The sequence below is a fragment of the Rhinopithecus bieti genome, unplaced genomic scaffold (assembly GCF_001698545.2).
Source record: "Rhinopithecus bieti isolate Rb0 unplaced genomic scaffold, ASM169854v2 scaffold_7673, whole genome shotgun sequence".
NCBI lineage: Eukaryota > Metazoa > Chordata > Mammalia > Primates > Cercopithecidae > Rhinopithecus > Rhinopithecus bieti.
Window position 1 is genome coordinate 4,427,870 of NW_016806375.1, and position 23,505 is coordinate 4,451,374.

A 23,505-nucleotide genomic window follows, 5' to 3' on the forward strand; every position below is an offset into this window, starting at 1 on the left:
CTTCCTTCTATGGTTCTTCAGGCCATTATCAAGTGGGACATCTGTCAGTCCTGGTCCTGCCCTCTACAATCACACAGATCTCCTAGATGGCTCCTAGAGTGGCCTTGTATCAATTTACCATTAATCTTTCCAAAATGGTTATTCCAACCCAAATATTTCAACTAAATAATCCAGGTGTGGCTTGACCAGCATCTCTCTGTCTCTAGAAAAATTATGGTTTCTTCATAGAAGTGCCTATATGGGGAAGTTGCATGGGATGTGCATTTAATGGATATAAATTCAACTCTTCTCAGAGGCAACTCCTGTCACCATTCCACCGGAGAAGTGTGTGTTCCGTGTGTGGGAGACGTGAGACGCTTAGACTCAGGGGCTGTGTTCATCTCACTGGGGCAGGATCTCACAGCTGAGCCTTAAATGTTGGTGTTTTTCATACACTATGGCCAACTGCTTCATCTGGTACTTAACCAAAGAAAATAACAGAATTGGAGACAAAGCTGGAGAAACACTGTGTGTTTTGATTTACTAAGAACTTCCATGGGTGTTTTCTTAACTTTTTATGTTGACGTAATTATAGACTCCATAGGAAGTTGCAAAAATAGGACTGGTGGGGACTGTGTGCATGCTACATGCAGCTTCCCTAATGGGAGCATCTTACATAGCAGCAGAATAATATCAAAACTGGAAAACTGACATTGGTCCATTGTTGGTAACTAGACTACAGCCTTGTTACTCAGATTTCACCAGTTTCTATATGAACTCATTTGTGTATGTGTGTGTGTGTGTGTGTACACACACACTTAGTTCTATGCAATATTATTCCGTTTAGATTCTTGTAACCAACACCACAATCAAGCTACAGAGCTGTTCTATCTCAGTCAAGGAACTCTCTATGGGTGGTTTTATCTGCACGTTTTTCATTAATAAACTGATATTAGACCCTAATCCCCACATAATATTTTCCGATAGTTTGATAGATTTGCAGATTAGGTTCCCCCAAAAACCTTTCAGTGAGGCCTTGGGTTTCCCTGCCCCAGTCAAGACCCCCTGCTGGAGAGATCCTAACTCCTCACATACCCGAGCCAGCTTGTCAGCCTTCATGGGACCCCCCTCCTCAGCCCCTCCTGTGGCTGCAGTGTTTGCTGCAGGCAGAGCCGGAGGAGGCGCCCTCAGTGTGGATCACACCCTTGGTCTCCCTGCCAGGCGCCAATGCCCAAGTGGTTTACTCTCTGCCGGATTCAGCCGAAGGCCACTTCTCCATCGACGCCACCACGGGGGTGATCCGCCTGGAAAAGCCGCTGCAAGTGAGGCCCCAGGCACCACTGGAGCTCACGGTCCGTGCCTCCGACCTGGGCACCCCAGTATCGCTGTCCACGCTGGGCACCGTCACAGTCTCGGTGGTGGGCCTAGAAGACTACCTGCCCGTGTTCCTGAACACCGAGCACAGCGTGCAGGTGCCCGAGGACGCCCCACCTGGCACGGAGGTGCTGCAGCTGGCCACCCTCACTCGCCCGGGTGCAGAGAAGACCGGCTACCGTATGGTCAGCGGGAACGAGCAAGGCCGGTTCCGCCTGGATGCTCGCACAGGTGAGAGCCTGATCCACCAAGCCCCGAAGCATCGCCTACAGGGTTTCTGGGAGCGCTGTGTTCCTCCCCTGTGTGCGTATTTGCCCTGTGCTGCGCCTCCCAGAGCAGGCCTCCTGTGGTCGTTTCTCCACTCTCTCCTGCTTCTCTCCGAGTACCAGGTCCCTCCTTCCGCCCGGGGGGCCAGCTTATGTGGGAGCCTCCCTTAAAGGGGACCCTCCCACGTCCCCAGTCAGGCCTCTGTGTCCAGGACCCTCAAAGAACAGTCTCCTCCCACAGTTACCGGCTTCATGGTCTCAGCTCAGGCCCAGCGCAGGAGGCAGAAAAGGCTTGGCTGCAGAGGCAGGAAGCCCTTGCTGGAATCTGGGGCTTAAGCAACCCTGGACAAGCCTGCCTGCTTCCCTCCTGGATCCCCACATCCGCTCCAAACATCCTGGCACCCCTTAATTTTCTCTTATTCTCATGAAGAGAGAAAGAACTAGGAAACCTTCTCTCTTCTTTCCTACTAGCCACAGAAGAATCTAAGGCTCACAGAAACTCAGCGAAGGGCCTCAGAGACTACCCAGGTCAGCCTGTGTCTCACGCAGATTCCTCCCCATGGCTCCCCTGGAATGGTGCTCTCTACCTCCCCAAACAGCTGCCTTATCATTGAGCAATATTTTTAAAAATTTACTATGGAGATTTTGAACATATTAAAACAATAGAATAGTACAATGGGCCCCATGTTCCTACCACCCAGCTTCAGTAACCATCAGCAGAGGCCAGCCTGGTTTCCTCTTTACCCTTCGGCCCCCACATCCATCCAATCCCAGACACAGTGTCATTTCATTTGTAAGGACTTCAGTGTGTATCTCTGTATAATAAGAAGTCTTTTTCTAAACCAAACCACAATACCTTATCACACCTAAAAGACAACAATTTCTTAATATCACCAGGCGATTTTTCAGATTCTCATCAATGTCTTTTTGAAGTTGGTTTGTTAGTATCCCCAAAATGTCTACATATTGTATTTGGTTGATATGCAAGATTTTAAGTGTCCTTAAATCTCTAACATTTTCTTCTTCCTCTTTAGTTCCCCCTGCCGTTTATTTAATGAAACATTTGAGTCATGTGTCTGATAGAATTTTCCATCGTTTGGATTGGTTGGCTCCTTATAGTGTCATATAGCATATCCCTTGGGTCCTTGTATTTTCCAGGAATGACATTTGGATCAAAGGCCTTGATCAGGTTTAGTTGACAGTGCTTGGTCAACATGGTGCTTCATAGAAGATGCTATGCTGTTTGCATCATGTCTGGAGGGACATAAGGGCTAACTGGCTTTTTTTTTTTTTTTTCTGGTGTTAAGATAGATGGTAAGTTCAGGTGTTGTCAACCTGATCCATTATATATAAATGTATAGTTATAATTTGGGTATGTAAGTCCATTATAGACTTCTTCATCAGCCTTTCTTCTAATGGTTTTAGCAGCCTTTGCTGATCATTTCCTAGATAGATATACCTTTTCATTAAGGGCTGTAAAATGGTGATTTTCTAATCCTATTACTCCTCATTATTTTCTGACTGAATTATAAAAAGATGTTCATTGGCAAGTGATGCTGTTGAAAGAAAAATAAAATAAAACAAAAAGCAGAGTGTCCACCATTAACTATTTGGTTAGCCAGGAAAGGCAGGATAAATCCTTGTTCTTTTATTTCTTTTTTCCAGTTTTCAGAATAATAACCTATGCCCTAACAACTTGTTGGCAACTTGGAGTATTATGAATCTCATTTTATGACCTAAGGTCTGTCATTTAGTAGTTGGGTGAGGTTGGACAAGTCACTTGCCTATCAGAGCATCCAGGTCAATGGACTGACCTAGAAAATGGGAATCATAACTGTTCCTGCCCCACAGGGTTCTTATAGGTCTCAATGAGATAAATTTAGCATCACACATTTAAATGAGATTTAAATCAAATATTACAGAAGTAAGTGAGGGAAATACAGCTGTTGGAATAATAACAAGGAAAATGAGGGAGATGATGGGGAAGGGAGTCAAGGGGATAGCAAAGGGAGATGGACAGGGAGATGACAGAGGACACTCGCCTTGCCTAACCCTGTTGAGCTGCCTCTCCTAGGGCTGGGCTCAGACCCTCAGTCCTGTGCCTTTGAGGGCCCAACTGTCTCATTCCTCCTGTCACCTCTTGCTTCTTCAGGGATCCTGTATGTCAACGCGAGCCTGGACTTTGAGACAAGCCCCAAGTACTTCCTGTCCATTGAGTGCAGCCGGAAGAGCTCCTCTTCCCTCAGTGACGTGACCACAGTCGTGGTCAACATCACTGATGTCAATGAACACCGGCCCCAGTTCCCCCAAGATCCATATAGCACAAGGGTCTTAGAGAATGCCCTTGTGGGTGACGTCATCCTTACGGTAAGGATCTGCCACCTTGCTCTTTGTGGGGACGAACTCTGGGGTGGGTTCTTATCTCACCCCCACACCCAGCCATCTATGAGCATGGATTAGTTTATTAAGTTAACACACTGTAGATTTGACTCTGACTTGTCAGAGGTTTATGTGAGATTTGAGTATGGCCAAACCATGCTCCGCCAAACGATCTCTCCTGAGAGAATGTCTCAGAGCCATATAATAAGATCAGAGATGATGCAGTGGGGCATGGGATAGGTGAAGTTTGTTAGGAGAGGAGAGAAAAGAGACAGGCCCCAGAGGACTGCCAGAGGCTCCTAAGCCTGGGAAGGGCCTGGCCATAGCGGATTACATGGAATGTCAATGACAGCAGGGACTGAGGGGACATCAGATAATACCTCTTTGCATTTAAATATGCAATAGCTCCCTCATTCAATGGAGTGAAACCCAGTTCTGTCCACCCACACTCCCACACTCTTCATCCCACCTTCCAGTCTCTCCCTGCACTCCCTACTATGGTACACCCTATGCTCCAACCACACAGGAATATCTACCTTTCCCCCAAACATCATCTGCACTTCCACACTCTGAGCTCGCAGTATTTCCTCTGCCTGGAATGCCTGCTCCAGCCCCAAAAGCCCTCCTGATCCTTCAAGGCTTCATGAATCCTTTCCTAATATCCCCAGTGTAATGTATCACTGTGTGCTCTGTGCTCTCATAAGGCTGATCATACTTTACCCCAAATTAGAATTACCCATAAAATTAGGCATTAAACTTCCTGCAGGCATATTCCTTTTAGCGCATTCCTCACATTTTAGGACAGGGCCTAGCATGCTATTAGCAAAAGTGAATGGTGAGTGAATGAATAAACTATGGCATGCTGAAGTCCACACGAGGATATAAGTGAAGAGATTACTTTGGCAGGGATGACTGTGATCCAGGCACTGCTAGCCCAAAGGCAGTCATTGGGGCAGGGACATATCCGTTTCCCCCTACACTCCCAGGAGTCAAGATTCCTGTCCCTCCCTTCACAATCCCCCTCCCCCACTGCAGGTATCAGCAACTGATGAAGATGGACCCCTAAATAGTGACATTACCTATAGCCTGGTAGGAGGGAACCAGCTTGGGCACTTCACCATTCACCCCAAGAAGGGGGAGCTACAGGTAGCCAAGGCCCTGGACTGGGAACAGGTGAGTCATGTGGGAGGGGCGCACCCTGAGCTCATTAGAGCAGAGACACAGTCCCACTGCAGGTCCAAAAGATGAATCGCAGTCAAAACCCCATCCTGAAACTTCCTCAGACCTGCCCAGAATGTCTCTCACTTGTTTTCTCTGTGGGGCCTCTGTGGACTGTGAGGCCAGAGGCAGGAGAGGGCCTGAGTGACCCCACAACCTTTCCTAGAGGAGCTCAGGTGGGTTCTCACAATTGAGCAGGGATCGTTAGATCATTATAAAATAGCCACATTATTTGAGCATCTACTGTAAGCCAGACACTTTCCTAAATGTTTTATAAGGATTTATGCCATTTGATCCTCAAAATAATTTAAGGAAGTGCATCCTGACATTATCCTCACATAAATTCATTCACTTTCCCAAGGTCTCACTGCTAGCAAATGATTGAGTAGGGAATCACACCTATTTCTGTCTGACTCCAGAACCTAAGCCCTAAAATGCTACGGGTGGGCGGTGGGGGTGGGCATAGGAAAGTGTCTCCATCTTATTTTTCTGAAAATATTAGTGGTGACTCACGGGGCAGAAGTGAGGGACAACGACCTCATTGCTAACCTGCACTGGGCATTTTGCAACAGGCCTCTAGTTACTCCCTGAAGCTCCGAGCCACAGACAGTGGGCAGCCTCCACTGCATAAGGACACAGACATTGCTATCCAAGTGGCTGATGTCAATGATAACCCACCGAGATTCTTCCAGCTCAACTACAGCACCACTGTCCAGGTAAGTTTGAGCTTCCAAGGCACCCTGAGCCCTTCCTGCCTTCATTTCCCTCCTAGCAGAAGATGCTCCTCAGTGGTATTAGTCCACATGAACAATGGCTGTGACCTTGCCACTGATGTCCCCAAAGGCAACACAGACTGCTGGAGGGCATTATGGAAATAAAAGGAATCAGGCACTGTGTTAGGCACTTTCGTATCCATTACCTCATTTGAGACTCATAACAGCCTGAAGTAGGTAGTACCCATTTTACGGATTTAGAAGATTGAGGTATAAAAACATGCCATACCTACAATGTGGCAAACTTGGGATTTAACCCCATTTTTGTTGTTGTTGCTTGTTTCCAGAACCCAAGCTATTCCCTACTAATGGTTTGCAAATAGGATTTGGAGAGGGCCTTGGGATTCTATGAGTAATTTTCAGGGTCATAAGTGGTGAGGGAGGTGAGGGAGTGAATAAAAAGGCAGAGTTCTAGGTCCCACTGTGCATTACCTAGGGCTGTTCCACTTTTACCTGTTTTATATATTATGGGTATAGGTTAGGATGCTTTAGCTGCAAATAACAAGTTACCTGACTAAAAATATCTTTTCTGAGAATATCGCCAGTCCACATCTGAACACAAGCAGGATTTTATAAGAAAGGAACACAGAATGTCTGTTGGATAGGCAATGATCAGTTTCTGCCCATTAGATTCTCTTTGTAGATAATATTGTGAAGCTAAAAAGTTAGCAATCATTGTGTTCTAGTATACTAAATTCCCATGTTATACAACAAAGTCTAAAATGATACTCAGGGAATCTGGTTTTTCTTAATTAAATTCCTAGTCATCTTTAAGTGTGCTTACCAGATGCATATTGCATGCAGTTCTTCTAAGGAAGAAATCATTTATAAGTGTTCAACTGGCTTTGCAAATCACAACATTCCCTTTTGTAACCCAGGTAATAACTAATTTAAATACATGATTCAGCAGTGTGTGATGCTGGGCAAGTCATCTCTCTACAGAATGAAGGGTTTAACCTTTGGTCTCTAAGGATCCTTCCTGCCCCAATGGGCTGTGTTTCTAAGACCCAACACTGCCCTTGGGGAGCTCCTGGTCGAGACAGGACAGTCAACAACTATCTCAAAGGCAGGCAGAATGAATGAGCAGCAGCTTGATGTCCAGGCATCATCTACAAGCAGTCAGAGTACTGATGACTCATTCCAGATGATGGACCCAGACAGGTGCAAAAGGAAGAACTGGGACTCATTCTGCTCTTTGCTTTCCTGTCACTCTTGGTCTCAGGAGAACTCCCCCATTGGCAGCAAAGTCCTGCAGCTGATCCTGAGTGACCCAGACTCTCCAGAGAATGGCCCCCCCTACTCATTTCGAATCACCAAGGGGAACGATGGCTCTGCCTTCCGAGTGACCCCAGATGGATGGCTGGTGACTGCTGAGGGCCTAAGCAGGAAGGCCCAGGAATGGTATCAGCTTCAGATCCAGGTGAGAGCTGTGCTAGGCTTCTCGTGGTGACCATGGGGACAGTAAAGATGCTGGCACAAGCCCCACCAGTGCTTCTATCATTAGGGGAAAAATGTACAAAGCACTTAGGATGCATCAGGCACTGGGCTAGGTGCTTCTCAGGACTAAAGCCTCACAACACTCAGGGCAGGTATGGTTACCACCCTACTTTACAGATGAGGAAACTGAGGAACACAGAGGATTTAAGTGACTGGCTTAAAGTAATACTGGTAATAAGTGGCAAAGGTGGGTTGCTTCAAACCCAAGCACTCTGACCCCAGAGTCCAAATTCTTAATCCTTGCTCTGTGCCTGGGCAAAACACCCTCTGACTGTAGCTCTTAGAGCTTAGCCAGGACAGCTCTCTGAACCTCAGGAGCTAAAACAACCTACCTCAGAGAACCGGCATGGGGCTCAAGTCAGATATTGTATGCACATGTGCAGGGGATTCTGGTGGCGGTGTTATGGGTTGCATAGCAATTGCTAAAGAACAGTGGCCAAGATGGTGGTCCGATATCTCTACCTCACTTTGTTTCCCCAAATCCCTTTCCTAAATCTCAAGTCCAGTGGACCCTACTATTCTGTGAACTTATGGGTTGGGAATAATGTATTCATTCTTTCAGTCAGTCAGTCCATCTCTCAATAAGTACTTATTGAGCATCTATGACATGGGAGGCCCTTTGCAAGCTGCTAGGAACATAGCAGAGGGAAAGGAGGGAATGGTTCCTGTCTCCAGGGGCTTTCAACTGTAATCATGGAGATAAACAATAGACAGATAAAGAAAGAAGTAACATCCTTACAAATGATGATAAGGAAGTAAAGTGATGAGAGACTCATAAGACAGGGGGACACACATTCAGAGGGAGGCTGCCCCCAGGAGGTGACATTTGGGCAGAGAGCTGAGCCGCCAACCATGTGAAAAGTGGGCAGGAGAGTCTTCTGGGCAGGAAGAGCAACATGAGTTGGGAAAGAGCCTGAAGTGGCCTGAGGTGCTCAGAACATCATGAGCAGGGGTGGGAATGAGGCTGAGGAGATAGACTGGGTAGATCATGTGGGCCTTGTGGCTTGGATGACTGTACTATCTGAGGTCCAAACTGTGACCTTTTGAGAGTGAGAGAAGCACTGACTTAGTCCATTTGGGCTGCTACAACAGAATACCACAGGTTGGGTGGCTTAAAGGACAGAAATGTATTTCCCACAGTTCTGGAGGCTGGAAGTCCAAGATCGGGGTGCCAGCATGGCCAGGTTCTGGTGAGCGCCCTCTTCTGGATGGCTGACTGCTGGCTTCTCATTGTATGCTCACATGGCCCTTCTCATAAGGGCCCTAATCCCATATACAAGGGCTCCACCTCCAAATACTGTTACACTGGGAATTAGATTTTAACATATGAATTTTGAGGGGACACAAACATACAGTCCAAAACAGGCACTAAAAATAATACTTGGTAATAGCTGATTTACAACAGGTAAAAATCAAGACCATCCTTGACAAACCAGGGCAGCCAATCTTCTAAGTATAAGCCTTGGTAACACTTCTAGATTCTAATCTAAGTACAATAAGAGGTGGTTGAAGGGTTTCAGATGGAAAAGGGATCCTTTTTGTGTCTCAGGAAGCTCATTTTTCAAGCTCTATAGAGTGCGTGAGGGAGACAAATGAGAAGTCATCCAAGCTGGAGACAGTGGGGCTGAGACCAAGGGATGATGGAGAAGATGCAGGAAGTGGACAGATCTGGGACAGATTTTGTATGTAAATTGATAGGAGTTGGTGGAGTGGATGTGGGGATAGAAAGAAAAGAGAAGATTCAGGGATTTCTAAATTGCTGGCTCCTGTGAAGACTTGGGTGGTAGTGCATTTATGAGACTGGAAAGGCCCAGACGGGAAGGCAGGACAGGTTTATGGGCTAAACCGTAGCTCTGTTTTGCACATTATTTCCCAGTTGTTTGTGAGACGTCCAAGCGGAGGTGTCCAATGAGTAGCTGGGAATTGGAGTTGGCAGCTCAGAGGATAGGTAGATGGCCCTTAAAGTCAAGAGCATGGATGTGATTGCCTAGGGAGAGATGACAGAGAACGGCTTCCTGACCTCTGTTTTCTAAGACCCAGGCACACGCCCTGCCTAGACAGGAGCTTGATAACGAATGGCATCATCACCATCAATTGCATTTGTCCCATATTTCCACTTCCGTGCACTGGGAGGCACCAGAGGCCAGCCAAGAAAAACACAGGCTATGGAGACAGATAGGCATTTAGATTCTGCTCAGGCCTTACCTGCTGTATGACCTTGGGCAAGTTACTTCACCTCTTTGAGCCTCAGTTATATTTTTTGTAGGATGGGTGACTTGATAGTACCTATCTCATAAGAAAGATAAACTATGATAATGACTAGCACATGGTTTGTACTCAGTTAATGTTAGCTCTGTATTATACATAATCAGTAGTAGTAGTATTGTTGTAACTAATGTTAGCTATACATTATAATTAGTAGTAGTTAATTATTGTTGTTGCCATTGATATCTCTTCAGTGTTTGCATGACTTCCAGCAGTAGGTGTAATCTTACAACTTTCTTGTACATTGAAAGTGTTGGAGTGCAGGTGAATAAGATATCACTACAGGGAAAATTGTGGAGACCCTTGTTGATAGCTGAGGAAGTGATAACATCACTGAGGAGAGGAAGGCAAGCTTGTCCTTTCTGAGTCAGGCAGGAAGTTGCAGGGATGTGTGGTGAAACATGAAAGGAAAATGCATTTATGATTTACATTCTTTTCCCTACTTAAGTGAGGCCCTGTCACCCTCACAGCTTTTCACAGTTCTGACATAAACTGCAACCCTGCATGTGCCAGCCCAGCGGTGAGGCCAGGCCTGCTTCCCTGCCCACTTGCTCGAGCACCAGTGGCCCCGTCTGTGCTGTTGAACACACCGCCTTCATTCCTACCCCAGGACCTTATACTTCCTGTTCCCTCTGTCTGTCACCTCTTCTTCTCATTCCTCAGGACTCAAATGTCACTCCACAGAGACTCCTTCCCTTCTACCTGATCCAAGTTAGGTCTCTGTTTATTTCCTTCACAGCACTTTATCCAAGTTATTTGGTAACTTATTTATCATCTCTTTTCTCCTGGCCACAGCAGGAGACTTTGTTGACTGACTAGAAGAACAAATCCCGACTCCCACTCCAATCGCATAGCAAAAGGGTATCCCAGGGAGAATTTTCTTAGGCTGAGCAGGGTACATGGTGCATCAGAATCGCTGAGACATCTGACAGCGCAATTGAGGACAGGGACAGAATGAGAAAGTTCATGAGGAAGTTAGCCCAAGTCTATGGCTGGAGAGATTTAGGAAGAGGCTCAGAGAGATGTCAGACGAGGAAACTGCATTGTTTTACTGCATGGTATAGGATGTAACTCCCTCCTTCAATCTCTACAAAACCTTCAGAAAATCTTTATTACATGTCAGTGTTTTTGGAGTTAGATTTTTTTTTTCTCTAAATGCGACAATGCACTGAGCCAGCCCTCAAGTTGGGTGTGGGGCAGAGAAACGTAGCTCCACAGGGAGGCCCAGCCTCAGTCAGGCCCAAGAGCACTGCAGTTCTGTTGGGTGACAGCAGTGTTTGTTTTGTCCACAGGCGTCAGACAGTGGCATCCCTCCCCTCTCATCTTCGACATCTGTCCGTGTCCATGTCACAGAGCAGAGCCACTATGTACCCTCTGCTCTCCCACTGGAGATCTTCATCACTGTCGGGGAGGAGGAGTTCCAGGGTGGCATGGTGGGTAAGATCCATGCCACAGACCGAGACCCCCAAGACATGCTGACCTATAGCCTGGCAGAAGAGGAGACCCTGGGCAGGCACTTCTCAGTGGGCGCGCCCGATGGCAAGATTATTGCCGCCCAGGGCCTGCCTCGTGGCCGCTACTCGTTCAACGTCACAGTCAGCGATGGGACTTTCACCACGACTGCTGGGGTCCACGTGTACGTGTGGCATGTGGGGCGGGAGGCTCTGCAGCAGGCCATGTGGATGGGCTTCTACCAGCTCACCCCCGAGGAGCTGGTGAGTGACCACTGGCGGAACCTGCAGAGGTTCCTCAGCCATAAGCTGGACATCAAACGGGCTAACATTCACTTGGCCAGCCTTCAGCCTGCAGAGGCCGTGGCTGGGGTGGACGTGCTCCTGGTCTTTGAGGGGCATTCTGGAACCTTCTATGAGTTCCAGGAGCTGGCATCCATCATCACTCACTCAGCCAAGGAGATGGAGCATTCAGTGGGGGTTCACATGCGGTCAGCTATGCCCGTGGCGCCCTGCCAGGGGCCAACCTGCCAGAGTCAAATCTGCCATAACACAGTGCATCTGGACCCCAAGGTTGGGCCCACATACAGCACCGCCAGGCTTAGCATCCTGACCCCACGGCACCACCTGCACAGGAGCTGCTCCTGCAATGGTAAGTACCGCGTCCTCCCTAGGGACAAGCAGCACTGCTGGGCTCAGCCCGCCTGACTCTAAGCATGGAGATTCCACTGAGGCTCTGTGGGAGAGTTCAGGGAAGTTTTAATGAGCCCAAAGGCCACTGATCACCATAAGACAGTTAGTGGCCTCACAAAATCTGGTTATGGCATAATACCCAATTCTCAGCTCCCTTTCAAGATTTAGAAAATAACAGTAAGACTACAATATGCAGTTTAACATCATGGCTAAGAGCATAGGCTGTGGCTTCAGTCCTCATGGGTTAAAATCCCAGCTCTACCACTTCCTAACCAGGGGACTTTAGGAAAATTAACCTCTCTGCGACTTTGAGCTGGGCTGCTGTAGGAATTATATCAGTTCTATGTATCAAGTGCTTACTTAGAACAGTGCCTGACATATAGAAAGTGCTCAATACATGTGAGTTACTAATACTGCTACTATTATTACCATAGTCTGGTGGTTGTAAGCTCAAGGCAGCTCAGACAGCTCAGGTTCAAACCCTAGCTCCATCAGTCACTAGCTGTGTAACCTTGGGTGTGTTGTTAAAACCCTCTGAGCTTTTTAGTTTCCCATCTATAAAATAGTGAAAATAAATACATCTGCCTCCTGGAGTTGGGCTGGGGTGGGGGGCGGAAGTTACATAATAATTATAAAAGCACTTAACCCATGGCTGGCCCATGATAAGCCCCAGATCAATGGTGACTGTCATTCCCGTGGTAGCAGTTGTTGCTCTAAGGAGCCTGCTGTATGCCACGCTCTGTATAGATGTCACCTAAACTAATTGGTACCACAGCCCTACCAGGCAGGGTCGTTATCCCCATCTGCAGTTGAAACTGAGACATGAGATTTCGTTTGCCTGAAACTATACAGTTTCCAATGAAGGCCTGGTTATTCAAATATCTGTGTGTCCCACTCTAAAGCCTGAACTCTTCACTAAGCTCTTCAGGCACTCCAAGACTCACCCAGCACCCCTGGCATTAAGACCAAGGGAGCAGCTCAGGAGTCTTGGCTAAAGGAAAGTGACATGACCTTCGGCTCACCAGCGCTCCTGCCTGGCCTGGCCTGGCCTGCCCCTTATGGGTCCAGCCGCCTGGCATTAGGGATATAATTTCTCAGAAGATTTGTGGACTTTGTCCAGGGACCACTCGATTTAGGCTGGGTGGGCTTCTCTCTGTCAGGGAGAGGATTTCCTTCTCTGTGTTTCTTGCCCCAGGGCCTGCTGCAGGGAAAGCCAAGAAGGCTGAAAGGTCTCTCTCAGCCACCTGGCATCAGACAGCAGGGGTTCTAAAATTCAAGATTTTGCAAAGTCTTCTGGAGAGCGTGATTATAAAGAGACATGCTCCTGGGTGTCACTTCCAGAGGTTTTTATTTAGAAGGTTCTGAGTGAGTCCTAGAATTGGCATTTAATTCTGAAGCAGCAGGTGCAAGGGCTTAAGTTGAAGAAATACTAGATAAACTCAAGGATCACCGGAATCAGTTGAAAAGAGGTTTTTTTATTTTTTAACATTTTAGTGAAATATAAAACACACAGGAAACCAATTCATGTATCATAAGTACACACTTCAGAAAATTTTTATAAAGCAAATATATCTGTGTAGCCAGCACCCAGATCAAGGAAAGAATATGACCACCATCTCAGAAGCCTCCCTTGGGCCCCCTTCCAGTTACACCCACGATGGTAAGATTTTTAAAATACATATTTCCACGTGCCACCCAGAACTACTGAATCAGACTCTCTGAGAGGAGAACTTAGGATTCTGTGTCATAAAGATTCTCTAGCTGATCCTGATATCCAGCTAGGGGTGGGAATTTCTGATCTAGATCGTCTTCAATATCCCATCCCATTCAATATCCCACCCACACCTACTACAATGGAATTGCCAGTGTCAGGGAATTTCGGACTTCTCCGGATTTTGTTTTGTTTTGAGATGAAGTCTCGCTCTGTCATTCAGGCTGGAGTGCAGTGGTGTGATCTCGGCTCACTGCAACTTCCGCCTCCTGGGTTCAAGCAAGTCTCCTGCCTCAGCCTCCTGAGTAGCTGGAATTACAGGCGAGTGCCACCATGCCTGGGTAATTTTTGTATTTTTAGTAGAGACGGGGTTTCACTATGTTGATCAGGCTGGTCTCGAACTCCTGACCTCAGGTGATCCCCCATCTTGGCCTTCCAAAGTTCTGGGATTACAGGTGTGAGTCATTGCATCCAGCTGGAATCTGTGGATGTTATAATCCCTTGTGCCTCATCTTTTCTGGTTCTTCCTTCTCCTTCTTTTGGCTTTTGTTCTCTCTCTTCAACAATTCCTCTTTGCTTGGTATCTAGAGACTGGACCGCTCATCCTCTCCCCTGACAACTGACAAGCTTATTTACACTGAGGTTTTGGGGATTTAATAGCTGGACTCACTTCTGGGGAGGATGGATTTTTAAAAAATCTGGGGAGGGCAGTGCTTCCCAAAGGGGGTTCAACAGAATGCTATTCCTAAGAGTGGTCCACATAAGAGTGTCCCACAGTCAAAGAAGCTTAAGAAACTCAAGTTTACTCCATACTATGCAACTGTGCATTAGCCATTGCTAAGGCGGGATGGAGGATGCCAGACTTTAAAAAACTTTTGGCCATACAGTCTATCACTGCCCCCCTCTCTTTATCATATAGAGTGGCTCTTGACCTCCTAAATAATTAACTGCTACTGATACAAGAAAATATCCTGAGGCAAAAACCTTTGTGGGTCTAAAATCACACCCACATGCAAAATCTACATTCCCAATGTAGATTCCCAATGCCAGAAATAACATGGAAACTAAGTAGAATAAAAATTTTGATTTTCACACACTTGATTCATTACATTTCTGGCCTGATTTTTACTTTATTTTTAAAATTACTACTACTATTATTATTATTATTATTAGAGACACGGTCTCTCTCGGTCACCCAGGCTGGAATACAGTGGCAAGATCATGGCTCACTGCAGCCTTGACTTCCTGGGCTCAAGTGATCCTCCTGCCTCAGCTGAGAGGATGTAATTCCAAGTAACTGGAGTTACAGGGATGTGACACCATGGCTGGCTATTTTTATGTTTATTTTATTTTTTAGAGATGAGGTCTTGCTCTGTTGCCCAGGCTGGTCTCGAACTTCTGGTTTCTGGTGATCCTTCCACCACAGCCTCCCAAAGTGCTGGGATTATAGGCATGAGCCACCACACCTGGATGACTTTTGCTTTCTTAATAGTTTAAGTTCATACTTCTTGACCCAGGCCAGGACCTAAGGCAGGGGTCCCTGCAGCCAACAAAAGGTAGGGTGAAGGCTCCTGTCTGGCTCTATGTGTGAGACTGGAAAGGTACGACACGCCCCACACCGAGCCTAGTTTCTTCGTATAAAATATCAATGATTCTGTCTGCCACCCAACGATCAAATAAGACAAAGTCAGTCCAAGGACTCAGTGGGGACCACTTCAAGTAGAGGTGACAGCTTTGGTTGCTTTCTCAGGTACTGCTGCAAGGTTCAGTGGTCAGAGCTACGTGCGGTACAGGGCCCCAGCGGCTCGGAACTGGCACATCCGTTTCTATCTGAAAACACTCCAGCCACAGGCCATTCTCCTATTCACCAATGAAACAGCATCCATCTCCCTGAAGGTAAGGCACTGCCAGCCTGAGAGATTTCACGTAGGTGTGCCAGGCTGGGGAGGTATGGGGTGCGGCATGAGGAATGTCAGGAAGCCCATTTCTGCCAAAGAAATCCCTGCACAGTTTTCAAGGATTCTGGGTGTGACTGTTGGACCACATGACTGTCCTGTCCTGGATGGTTACAGCCACCCAATCTGGAGATATATGTCCAAGGACAACCACAATGGGGCTGTTTACTCTGGGAGGTAAGATAGAAATGGAGATGGATGAGGTCACCTAGCCCTGGTGACATTATCATTTTTGCTGAGTAATAGGCCAGTGTTTCCCAGGGAGGGGGGGATTGCCTACCACTGGGGGTGTTCAAGATGACAAACCCAGCATGAAGTCACATGGAATCACATGGAAGAAAAATAAATTTCCTTTGTAATAATCATTCAGTTATTTGGATTATGTCACGTAGAAGGTCACAGTCTGCCTGTCTGATTTTAACACCTCTATCACATGTGCCAATCTACCGTTTCTTTTTCTTTTGAGACAGAGTCTCTCTCTGTCACCCAGACTGGAGTGCAGTGGTGTGATTTCGTATCACTGCAACTTCCACCTCCAAGGTTCAAGCGATTCTCCTGCCTTAGCTTCCCAAGTAGGGGATTACAAGCACACGCCTGGCTGTTTTTTGTATTTTTTTAGTAGAGATGGGGTTTTGTCATGTTGGCCAGGCTGGTCTCGAACTCCTGACCTCAGGTGATCCACCTCCTCGGCATCCCAAAGTGCTAGGATTACAGGCATGAACCAATGAACCACTGTGCTCGGCCCCAACCTACCATTTCAACATTGGCCACTAGATTTTAATTCATTCAATACAGATTTATTGAGCATCTACTATGTGACAGGAACTGTTCTAGGTGCTTGGGTCTCATCAGTGAAAAAGATAGAAATCCCTTTTAAAGCTTTCGTTCTATGGGGGAGAGACTGACAATAAACATAAACATAATAATAGCTCAGAAAATTATAGAATTCATTCAAATTTGATAAGTATTATGAGCAAAAAGGAAAAACTGGAGGGGCATCAGGGGTGAGGAGAGTTGCAATTTTTATTTATTTATTTATTTATTTATTTATTTATTTATTTAGACAGAGTTTCACTCTGTTGCCCAGGCTGGAGGGCAGTGGCATGATCTCGGCTCACTGCAACCTCTGCCTCCTGGGTTCAGGTGCTTCTGGTGTCTCAGTCTCCAGAGTAGCTGGGATTACAGGTGTGCGCAACCATGTTCACTAGTTTTTTTCTTTTGTATCTTTAGCAGAGACGAGGTTTCACCACATTGGCCAGGCTGGTCTCGAACTCCTGGCCTCAAGGGATCCACCCACCTTGGCCTCCCAAAGTGCTGGGATTACAGGAATGAAACACCACACCCAGCCAGAGTTACAATTTTACAATTTTAAATAAGGTGGCCAGGGAAGCTTTCATTGAGATAATAATTGAGCAATAATTTGGAGAGGGTGAGAAAGTTAGCTCTATGGACATCTGGAAGGAACAACATTCTAGGTAGAGGGAATAACAATGCAAACACCTTTTGGCAAGAGAATGCTTAGCATGTTTAAGCAATGGCTTGGAGTTCTACCTGGCTCCAGTGAAGTGAGTCAAGGGAACAGTAGGAAGAGGAATTGGTCAGAGACATAATGGGATGGGGCACATCTATATAAAGGTCTTGTAGGACATTGTAAGTACTTTGGCTTTTATTCTGAGCACAATGGAGGCATTAGAAGGTTTTGAGTAGATAGTTGCAATGATCTATTTTAAAAGCATCATCAAGGCTTCTTTGTTGAGAATCAGCTTTAGAGAAACAAAGATAGGAGCAGAGAGACCCAGTCAGGAGGCCACTGAATTAATTTGGATAAGACAGGGTGGTGGTTTAGACCAGGGTGATGACAAAGGAACTGGAAAGAAGATAGATTCTGCAAAGATTCTGAAGGCAAAGTCAACAGAATTTCCCAGTGAATTGAATGAAGGGTGGGAGAGAAGGCAAGTGGTGAGATTTTGGCCTGGGCAACTGGAAGAATGGAGTTTGTTCCAGCAGGTCTGGCGAAGGGCATGGGTGGATACAAAGTTTCGGGAGGGGAGATCAGGGAGCAATTTTGGATGTGTAAGTTTCAGATGCCCATTAGACCTCCAAGTGGATCTGGAAAGACAAGCCTAATGTTGTGAGGGGTCTATGCTGGAGATGGAGATCTAGGAGTCTTCAGCGCATACATGGTACTGAAAGCCATGAGATGGGAGGAGATCACCAGGCAGTGTAGATTGAAGAGAGAATAGGCCAATGATTACTCCTTGAGACCCTCCAACATTAGCAGGTCTGGGAGAAGAGGTGATTCAACAAAGGAGACTGAACATGAGTAACTGGTGATGCTGGAAGAAAACCCAGGGAATATTGTATGCAGGATGCCAAGTGAAGAACACGTATCAAGAAGGAAGGAGTGATCTGCTGGGTGATCTGCTGCTGAGAGGCCAGTAAGATGGGAAGTGATTTGGCAACACAGAGATCATTGAATCCCCTGACACCAATGGTTTCCGTGTATGGTGGGTTAGGGTGAAATTTTGCTGAAAAGGGAGAGCAAAGAAGGAAAATATCTGGCTGGAAAACTGAGGTGAAGACAATCTTTTTTAAAAAAATAAAGATTATCATCTGTAAAGAATGTATATTTTTGAAAGTAAAGATTAGAGCAATAACAGCATGTTTGTATGCTGTGGAATGATTCAGTGGTGAATGAATAAAGATGTAGGAAAGAGGAAGGAGAATCAGTAGAGCCTTGAGGAGGTGAGGAGGTGGAATCTAGTGCATAAATGGAGAGACTGGCTTTAGCTAAGGTGGCTAGATGTGATGGTGAAAGTGTCTGCAGGTTCCGCCATCTGATGACTTCAGTAGGATGTGAGATGATCAGCTGAGAGTGGGGATGAGGAGAGAGGCATTAGGGATCTCAGGAGAGAGACGTAGTGAAAACCATCATCTGAAAGAATGGATGGACTCAGGAAGGGAGTGTGATTGCTGGGCATCATTAAAGGCTCATTTGAGAGCCATGGTCATGAAATTAAAGAGAGGCTGGTGAGCAAAGCTGCATGTTTTTCTCCAGCCATGTTCTGCTCCATGTCTGTATAGAGCAGGTGGAGAGTCAGCTTTTTCCACAGTTGTGGGTTTACCAAGTGAGTTCTATGAAGTAAGAAAGAGACAGGTCAAGAGTATGTGAAGGGAGTAGTTAGGATGATTGACTATGGAACTTAAGCTGGATAAGGAGAGGAACGAGGACATTACGGAGGTGGGAGACAATGAAAAGACAGTGGGATCAACAGATTTGTGGTCCCAGACAAATAAAAAGAAATGATTTCATTGCAATGTTTTACTTGAGTTGCATTCATTTTTGTTATTCCCATTTCTTAATGGCAAGTGTATTGGTTTTCTACTTACCCTAATAATAGTGTCTCCTTTTTAAGTAAATAAAGGTATAGGTAGTATTCAACCAGGGCAAAAATCTGAGAGGTGGTGTACAGATGACCAATGTATAAGAAACACTTGGTTAGATCTTCAAATTTCAACAGAGAAAACTCTACGTAGCCCAAAGTGACCAGAAAAGTATTTGGCCACAAGCAGTCCTACCTCTTGGGAATGAAGTGAAAGAAAATGTTTTAACCCAGTGGTTCTCACACCTTTTGACTTCAGGACTTTTACACTCTTAAAATTATTGCGGATGCCAGGGAAGTTTTGTTTATGTGGGTTATAACTATCAACATTTTCAGTATTAGAAATTAAAACAGAGACATTTAAAAATATGTATTAATTTATTTAGAAATAATAAGAAACTCACATGTTAACATAAATACCATAATTAGTTAATAAATTAATTTTTTCTTCCAATTTTTCGTTTAGGTTCGGGGGTACATACGCAGGTTTGTTATATGGGTAACTGATGTGTCATAGGGGATTGGTGTACATATTACTTCATCACCCGGGGAATAAGCAGAGTACCTGATAGGTAGTTCTTTGGTCCTTACCCTCCTCCCACCCTTTGCCCTCAAGTAGGCCCTGGTGTCTATTGTTCCCTTCTTTCTGTCCATGTGTACTCAGCATTTAGCTCCCACTTATAAGTGAGAACATGTGGTATTTGATTTTCTGTTCCTGTGTTAGTTTGCTTAGGATAATGGCTGTCAGCTCCATCCATGTTGCTGCAAAGGACATAATTTCATTCCTTTTTATGGCTGTATAGTAGTCCATGGTGTATTTTATTTATCCAGCCCACTGTTGTTGAGCATCTAGGTTGATTCCATGTCTTTGCTATTGTGAAAAGTGCTGCAATCAACATGAGTGTATGTCTTTAATTATACACTTTTATGAAAAATAATTTCCAAAAGAAAAGGGAAGAGTGGCATTGTTTTACATTTTTGCAAGCCTCTCTTTTGTCTGGCTTAATAGAAGATAGCTGGCTTCTCATATTTACTTCTGCATTCATCAGTTGTGACAACATGTGTCTGCAAAACTCTGTTGTATACTTGTGAGAAAACAAAAGCAAATCAACTCTTAGGATTACTATAAAAATACTTTGCCCTTGTGGCTCCCCTGAAAAGGTCTTGGGGACCTACTCTGAGAACTGCTAAGCTATTGAATAAGGAAGTGGGAGTGAGAGAGAGGTTTTTCAAATCCCTGAAGGCCAGTATTCACAAATGTGGAACTCTGGACAGGCCTGTGAAGAAGCATCCAAAATACAGGGTCTTGATCAGCAAAGCATCTCTGGGCCTCAGTTTCCTCATCTGTGAATGGAGATGCCACCCCCTACCCAGACCATCCCATGGCGTGTGGTGCGAGCAAAGGAAACCATCAACACAAAAGCACTTTGAGGGCTTTTATGCTTTGCAAATGCCATGTCTAAACCAGCCTTGAAAATCACCAAACACGCCCCCAACCCATAAAAATACAAACAACATTCTTTGAACTGGCAGCCTGTTAGCAGGTTTACAAGGACTCCTTGGCTTTGCTGATGGCTGTTTGGGTTCCTTTGCAGCTGGTCAGTGGAGTGCCCCAGCTGGAATATCACTGTCTGGGTGGTTTCTATGGAAACCTTTCCTCCCAGCGCCATGTCAATGACCATGAGTGGCATTCCATCCTGGTGGAGGAGATGGACGCTTCCATTCGCCTGATGATTGACAGCATGGGCAACACCTCCCTTGTGGTCCCAGAGAACTGCCGTGGTCTGAGGCCCGAAAGACACCTTTTGCTGGGCGGCCTCGTCTTGTCGCATTCTTCCTCGAATGTCTCCCAGGGCTTTGAAGGCTGCCTGGATGCTGTCATGGTCAATGAAGAGGCTCTAGATCTGCTGGTCCCTGGCAAGATGGTGGCAGGCTTGCTGGAGACACAAGCTCTCACCCAGTGCTGCCTCCACAGTGACTACTGCAGCCAGAATCCGTGCCTCAATGGTGGGAAGTGCTCATGGACCCATGGGGCAGGTGAGGGCTGGGATGCCAGGCTGAACCCAGGGTTTATCCCAGAAGGCTCTTCAGGTGGGAAAGGCATGTCAGGGTGGAGATCTCAGAGCCTCCTGGTTCCAAATTTCTCTCTCCCCTATCTTGTGAGTAACAGGTTGGAATCTGCAATATCTAGACTGGGGGAAGCCAGGAGTCTTCCTTCCCCATCAGCAAAAACTGTCTTTCTACTTTTGGGGGGATGAGGGAGGATATGAATGGAGACCTCAGGGGCAGAGGGTTGAATTAATCACATACCTTAGTGTCCTCATTGGTCTATGCAGAGTCTCCTTCTCATTCCCCTTTAACTTGTATTCCACTCCCTTCCCCTTCCCTAACACTAGAGGCAAACATTTAAAGTTTTTGAATGAGTTCTTACAAAATACATGTTGTTTTTCGTATGCTTAAATTTCCAATTTATGTAAGTGGTATGTTATTTACACTTTTGCTCAGCACCATATTTTTAAGATCCGTCAATGCTGCCATGAGCAATTCTCATTAACTGCTTCTAACTGTGGCTCAGTACTCCATGATGTACACGCACTCACATTTTCCCTCTCCACCCTCGCACTCCAGACACCCATCTCCATCATCAATGCTACAGTGAGCATTCTCCTATATGTCTTCTTGTAAACCTGTGTGAGAATTTCCTTCACACACACCCCCAACAGCCAGGGGTGGAAGTCTCATGCTCACAGCATGTAAGTAATTATTTTGACTAAATAGGGCTACAGTGCTCTCAGCATGGCCACAGCCATCTATACATCACATGCAACGTGAGAGGTTCCTATGTACCCACGTGCCTGTCAACACTTCGCATTACCCCATTTTCTGATTTTTTTCTGGTTAATCATGTCATTTCTACCCGCAAAATATCCAAGGAGTCCACCACTTCTCTCCCTCCCCACTGCCGTCCCTCTCACCCAAGCTCCCATCACTTCTCACCCTGGCACCAGCCTCCTCCCTGTTCTCCAGCTTCTCCCCTTGCCTTCCACCTTCCAGCAGGAGCCGGGGTAATCTTTATTCAGCACAGACCTATGCATGGCACTCTCCTGCTGAGAACTGCTCAGTGGCTGCTGTGCTATTAGGATAGTGTCCAATCCCTGCATGTGGCTTCTGCACCTCCCAGGCCATAGTTCAAACTTTCCCTGTCCTTCACCGGGCTGGCCCACCCTGGTGTGGTTTGAGTTCCTTGACCACGCCACACCCTTCCCTAGCCTTTGCACACACTCTTCTCTTCCATCTGAAACACCTTTCTCTTTGCCCTCTATCTTCTTGCTAGCTAATTTCTACTCATCCTTCAGATCTCAAATGAAATAGCTTCCAGGTCCCTAGAGTAAGCTAGCCTCATCCTCCACCCCTCCCAGCATTTCCCTTTAATAAAACTAATTTTATTATAATTAGTGAGATACTGAATTGTAGCTAGCTGTCTAAGTTTGAACCCTAGCTATACCGTTTACTGGCTATGTGACCTTGAGCAAATTCTGTCCATTCTCTGTGCCTCCTTTCCTCATCTGCCATCCCTTTGTACCTGTCCCCTGATGAAGATGGTGACAGTCACCAATCTCAGGGTCATCGTGAGGATCAAATGAGCCAACACAGGAAGATCCTTGGAATAGTGACTAAGTTAGTGTCTATGATTATTATCCTGTTTATTACTGTTCTTTAGATGACTGTTTTCTCTGGTGAGCTGTCAGTTGTTTGAGGGCAGGGACCAAAGTGCTCTGGTTCAGCAGGGCACCAATGCCCAGCACAGTGTTGGGCACAGAGAGGAGAAACCAAATAAATAAATGGTAACTGAATGGCTGCACGAACACACGAGTCTGCCAATGCCAGGTCTCTAACTGCTAGGCCAGAGTGCTCTCTCACCTCCCTTCTTTTTCTCCCAGGTTATGTCTGCAAATGTCCCCCACAGTTCTCTGGGAAGCACTGTGAACAAGGAAGGGAGAACTGTACTTTTGCACCCTGCCTGGAAGGTGAAACTTGCATCCTCTCCCCCAAAGGAGCTTCCTGTAACTGCCCTCATCCTTTCACAGGAGACAGGTAATCCCAAGAGAGGCCACCTGCCATGGGCTCCTCACCTTGGATTTGGCACCATTAGGGAATGTGCTCTGCACTCTGACCTCTAGAAAGTCCAATGGGAGGCCAGGGGAGAGTGCTGCAAGGACCTGGCTTCTAGGCCTTTCCCATGTGTTAGGGCAGTGGTCCCCAACCTTTCTGGCATCAGGTTTCACGGAAGACACTTTTTCCACAGACGAGGCAGGAGAAAGGGGGGATGGTTTCAGGATGATTCGAGCCCATGACATTTATTGTGCACTTTATTTCTATTATTATTACATTGTAATATACAATGAGGTAATTATACAACTCACCATAAGGTAGAATCAGTGGGAGCCTGAGCTTGTTTTCCTGCAACTAGACGTTCCCATCTGGAGATGATGGGAGACAGTGACAGATCATCAGGCATTAGATTCTCATAAGGAGCACGCAACCTGGATCCCTCACATGC

The 23,505-nt window shown here is 46.2% G+C and overlaps 1 protein-coding gene across 2 annotated transcripts in view; it reads left to right on the forward strand.

The window, feature by feature from the left end:
- FAT2 (FAT atypical cadherin 2) overlaps positions 1 to 23,505 on the forward strand; it is an 87,454-nt gene that overhangs the window by 58,461 nt on the left and 5,488 nt on the right. For both annotated transcript variants that reach the window (XM_017875731.1, XM_017875732.1), the window contains exons 14-22: positions 1,201 to 1,584; positions 3,772 to 3,986; positions 5,034 to 5,171; positions 5,789 to 5,932; positions 7,212 to 7,409; positions 11,044 to 11,854; positions 15,357 to 15,502; positions 20,540 to 20,981; positions 22,886 to 23,039. In XM_017875731.1, coding sequence (XP_017731220.1) covers positions 1,201 to 1,584; positions 3,772 to 3,986; positions 5,034 to 5,171; positions 5,789 to 5,932; positions 7,212 to 7,409; positions 11,044 to 11,854; positions 15,357 to 15,502; positions 20,540 to 20,981; positions 22,886 to 23,039 — 2,632 coding nt within the window. The remainder of the gene's footprint in view (positions 1 to 1,200; positions 1,585 to 3,771; positions 3,987 to 5,033; positions 5,172 to 5,788; positions 5,933 to 7,211; positions 7,410 to 11,043; positions 11,855 to 15,356; positions 15,503 to 20,539; positions 20,982 to 22,885; positions 23,040 to 23,505) is intronic.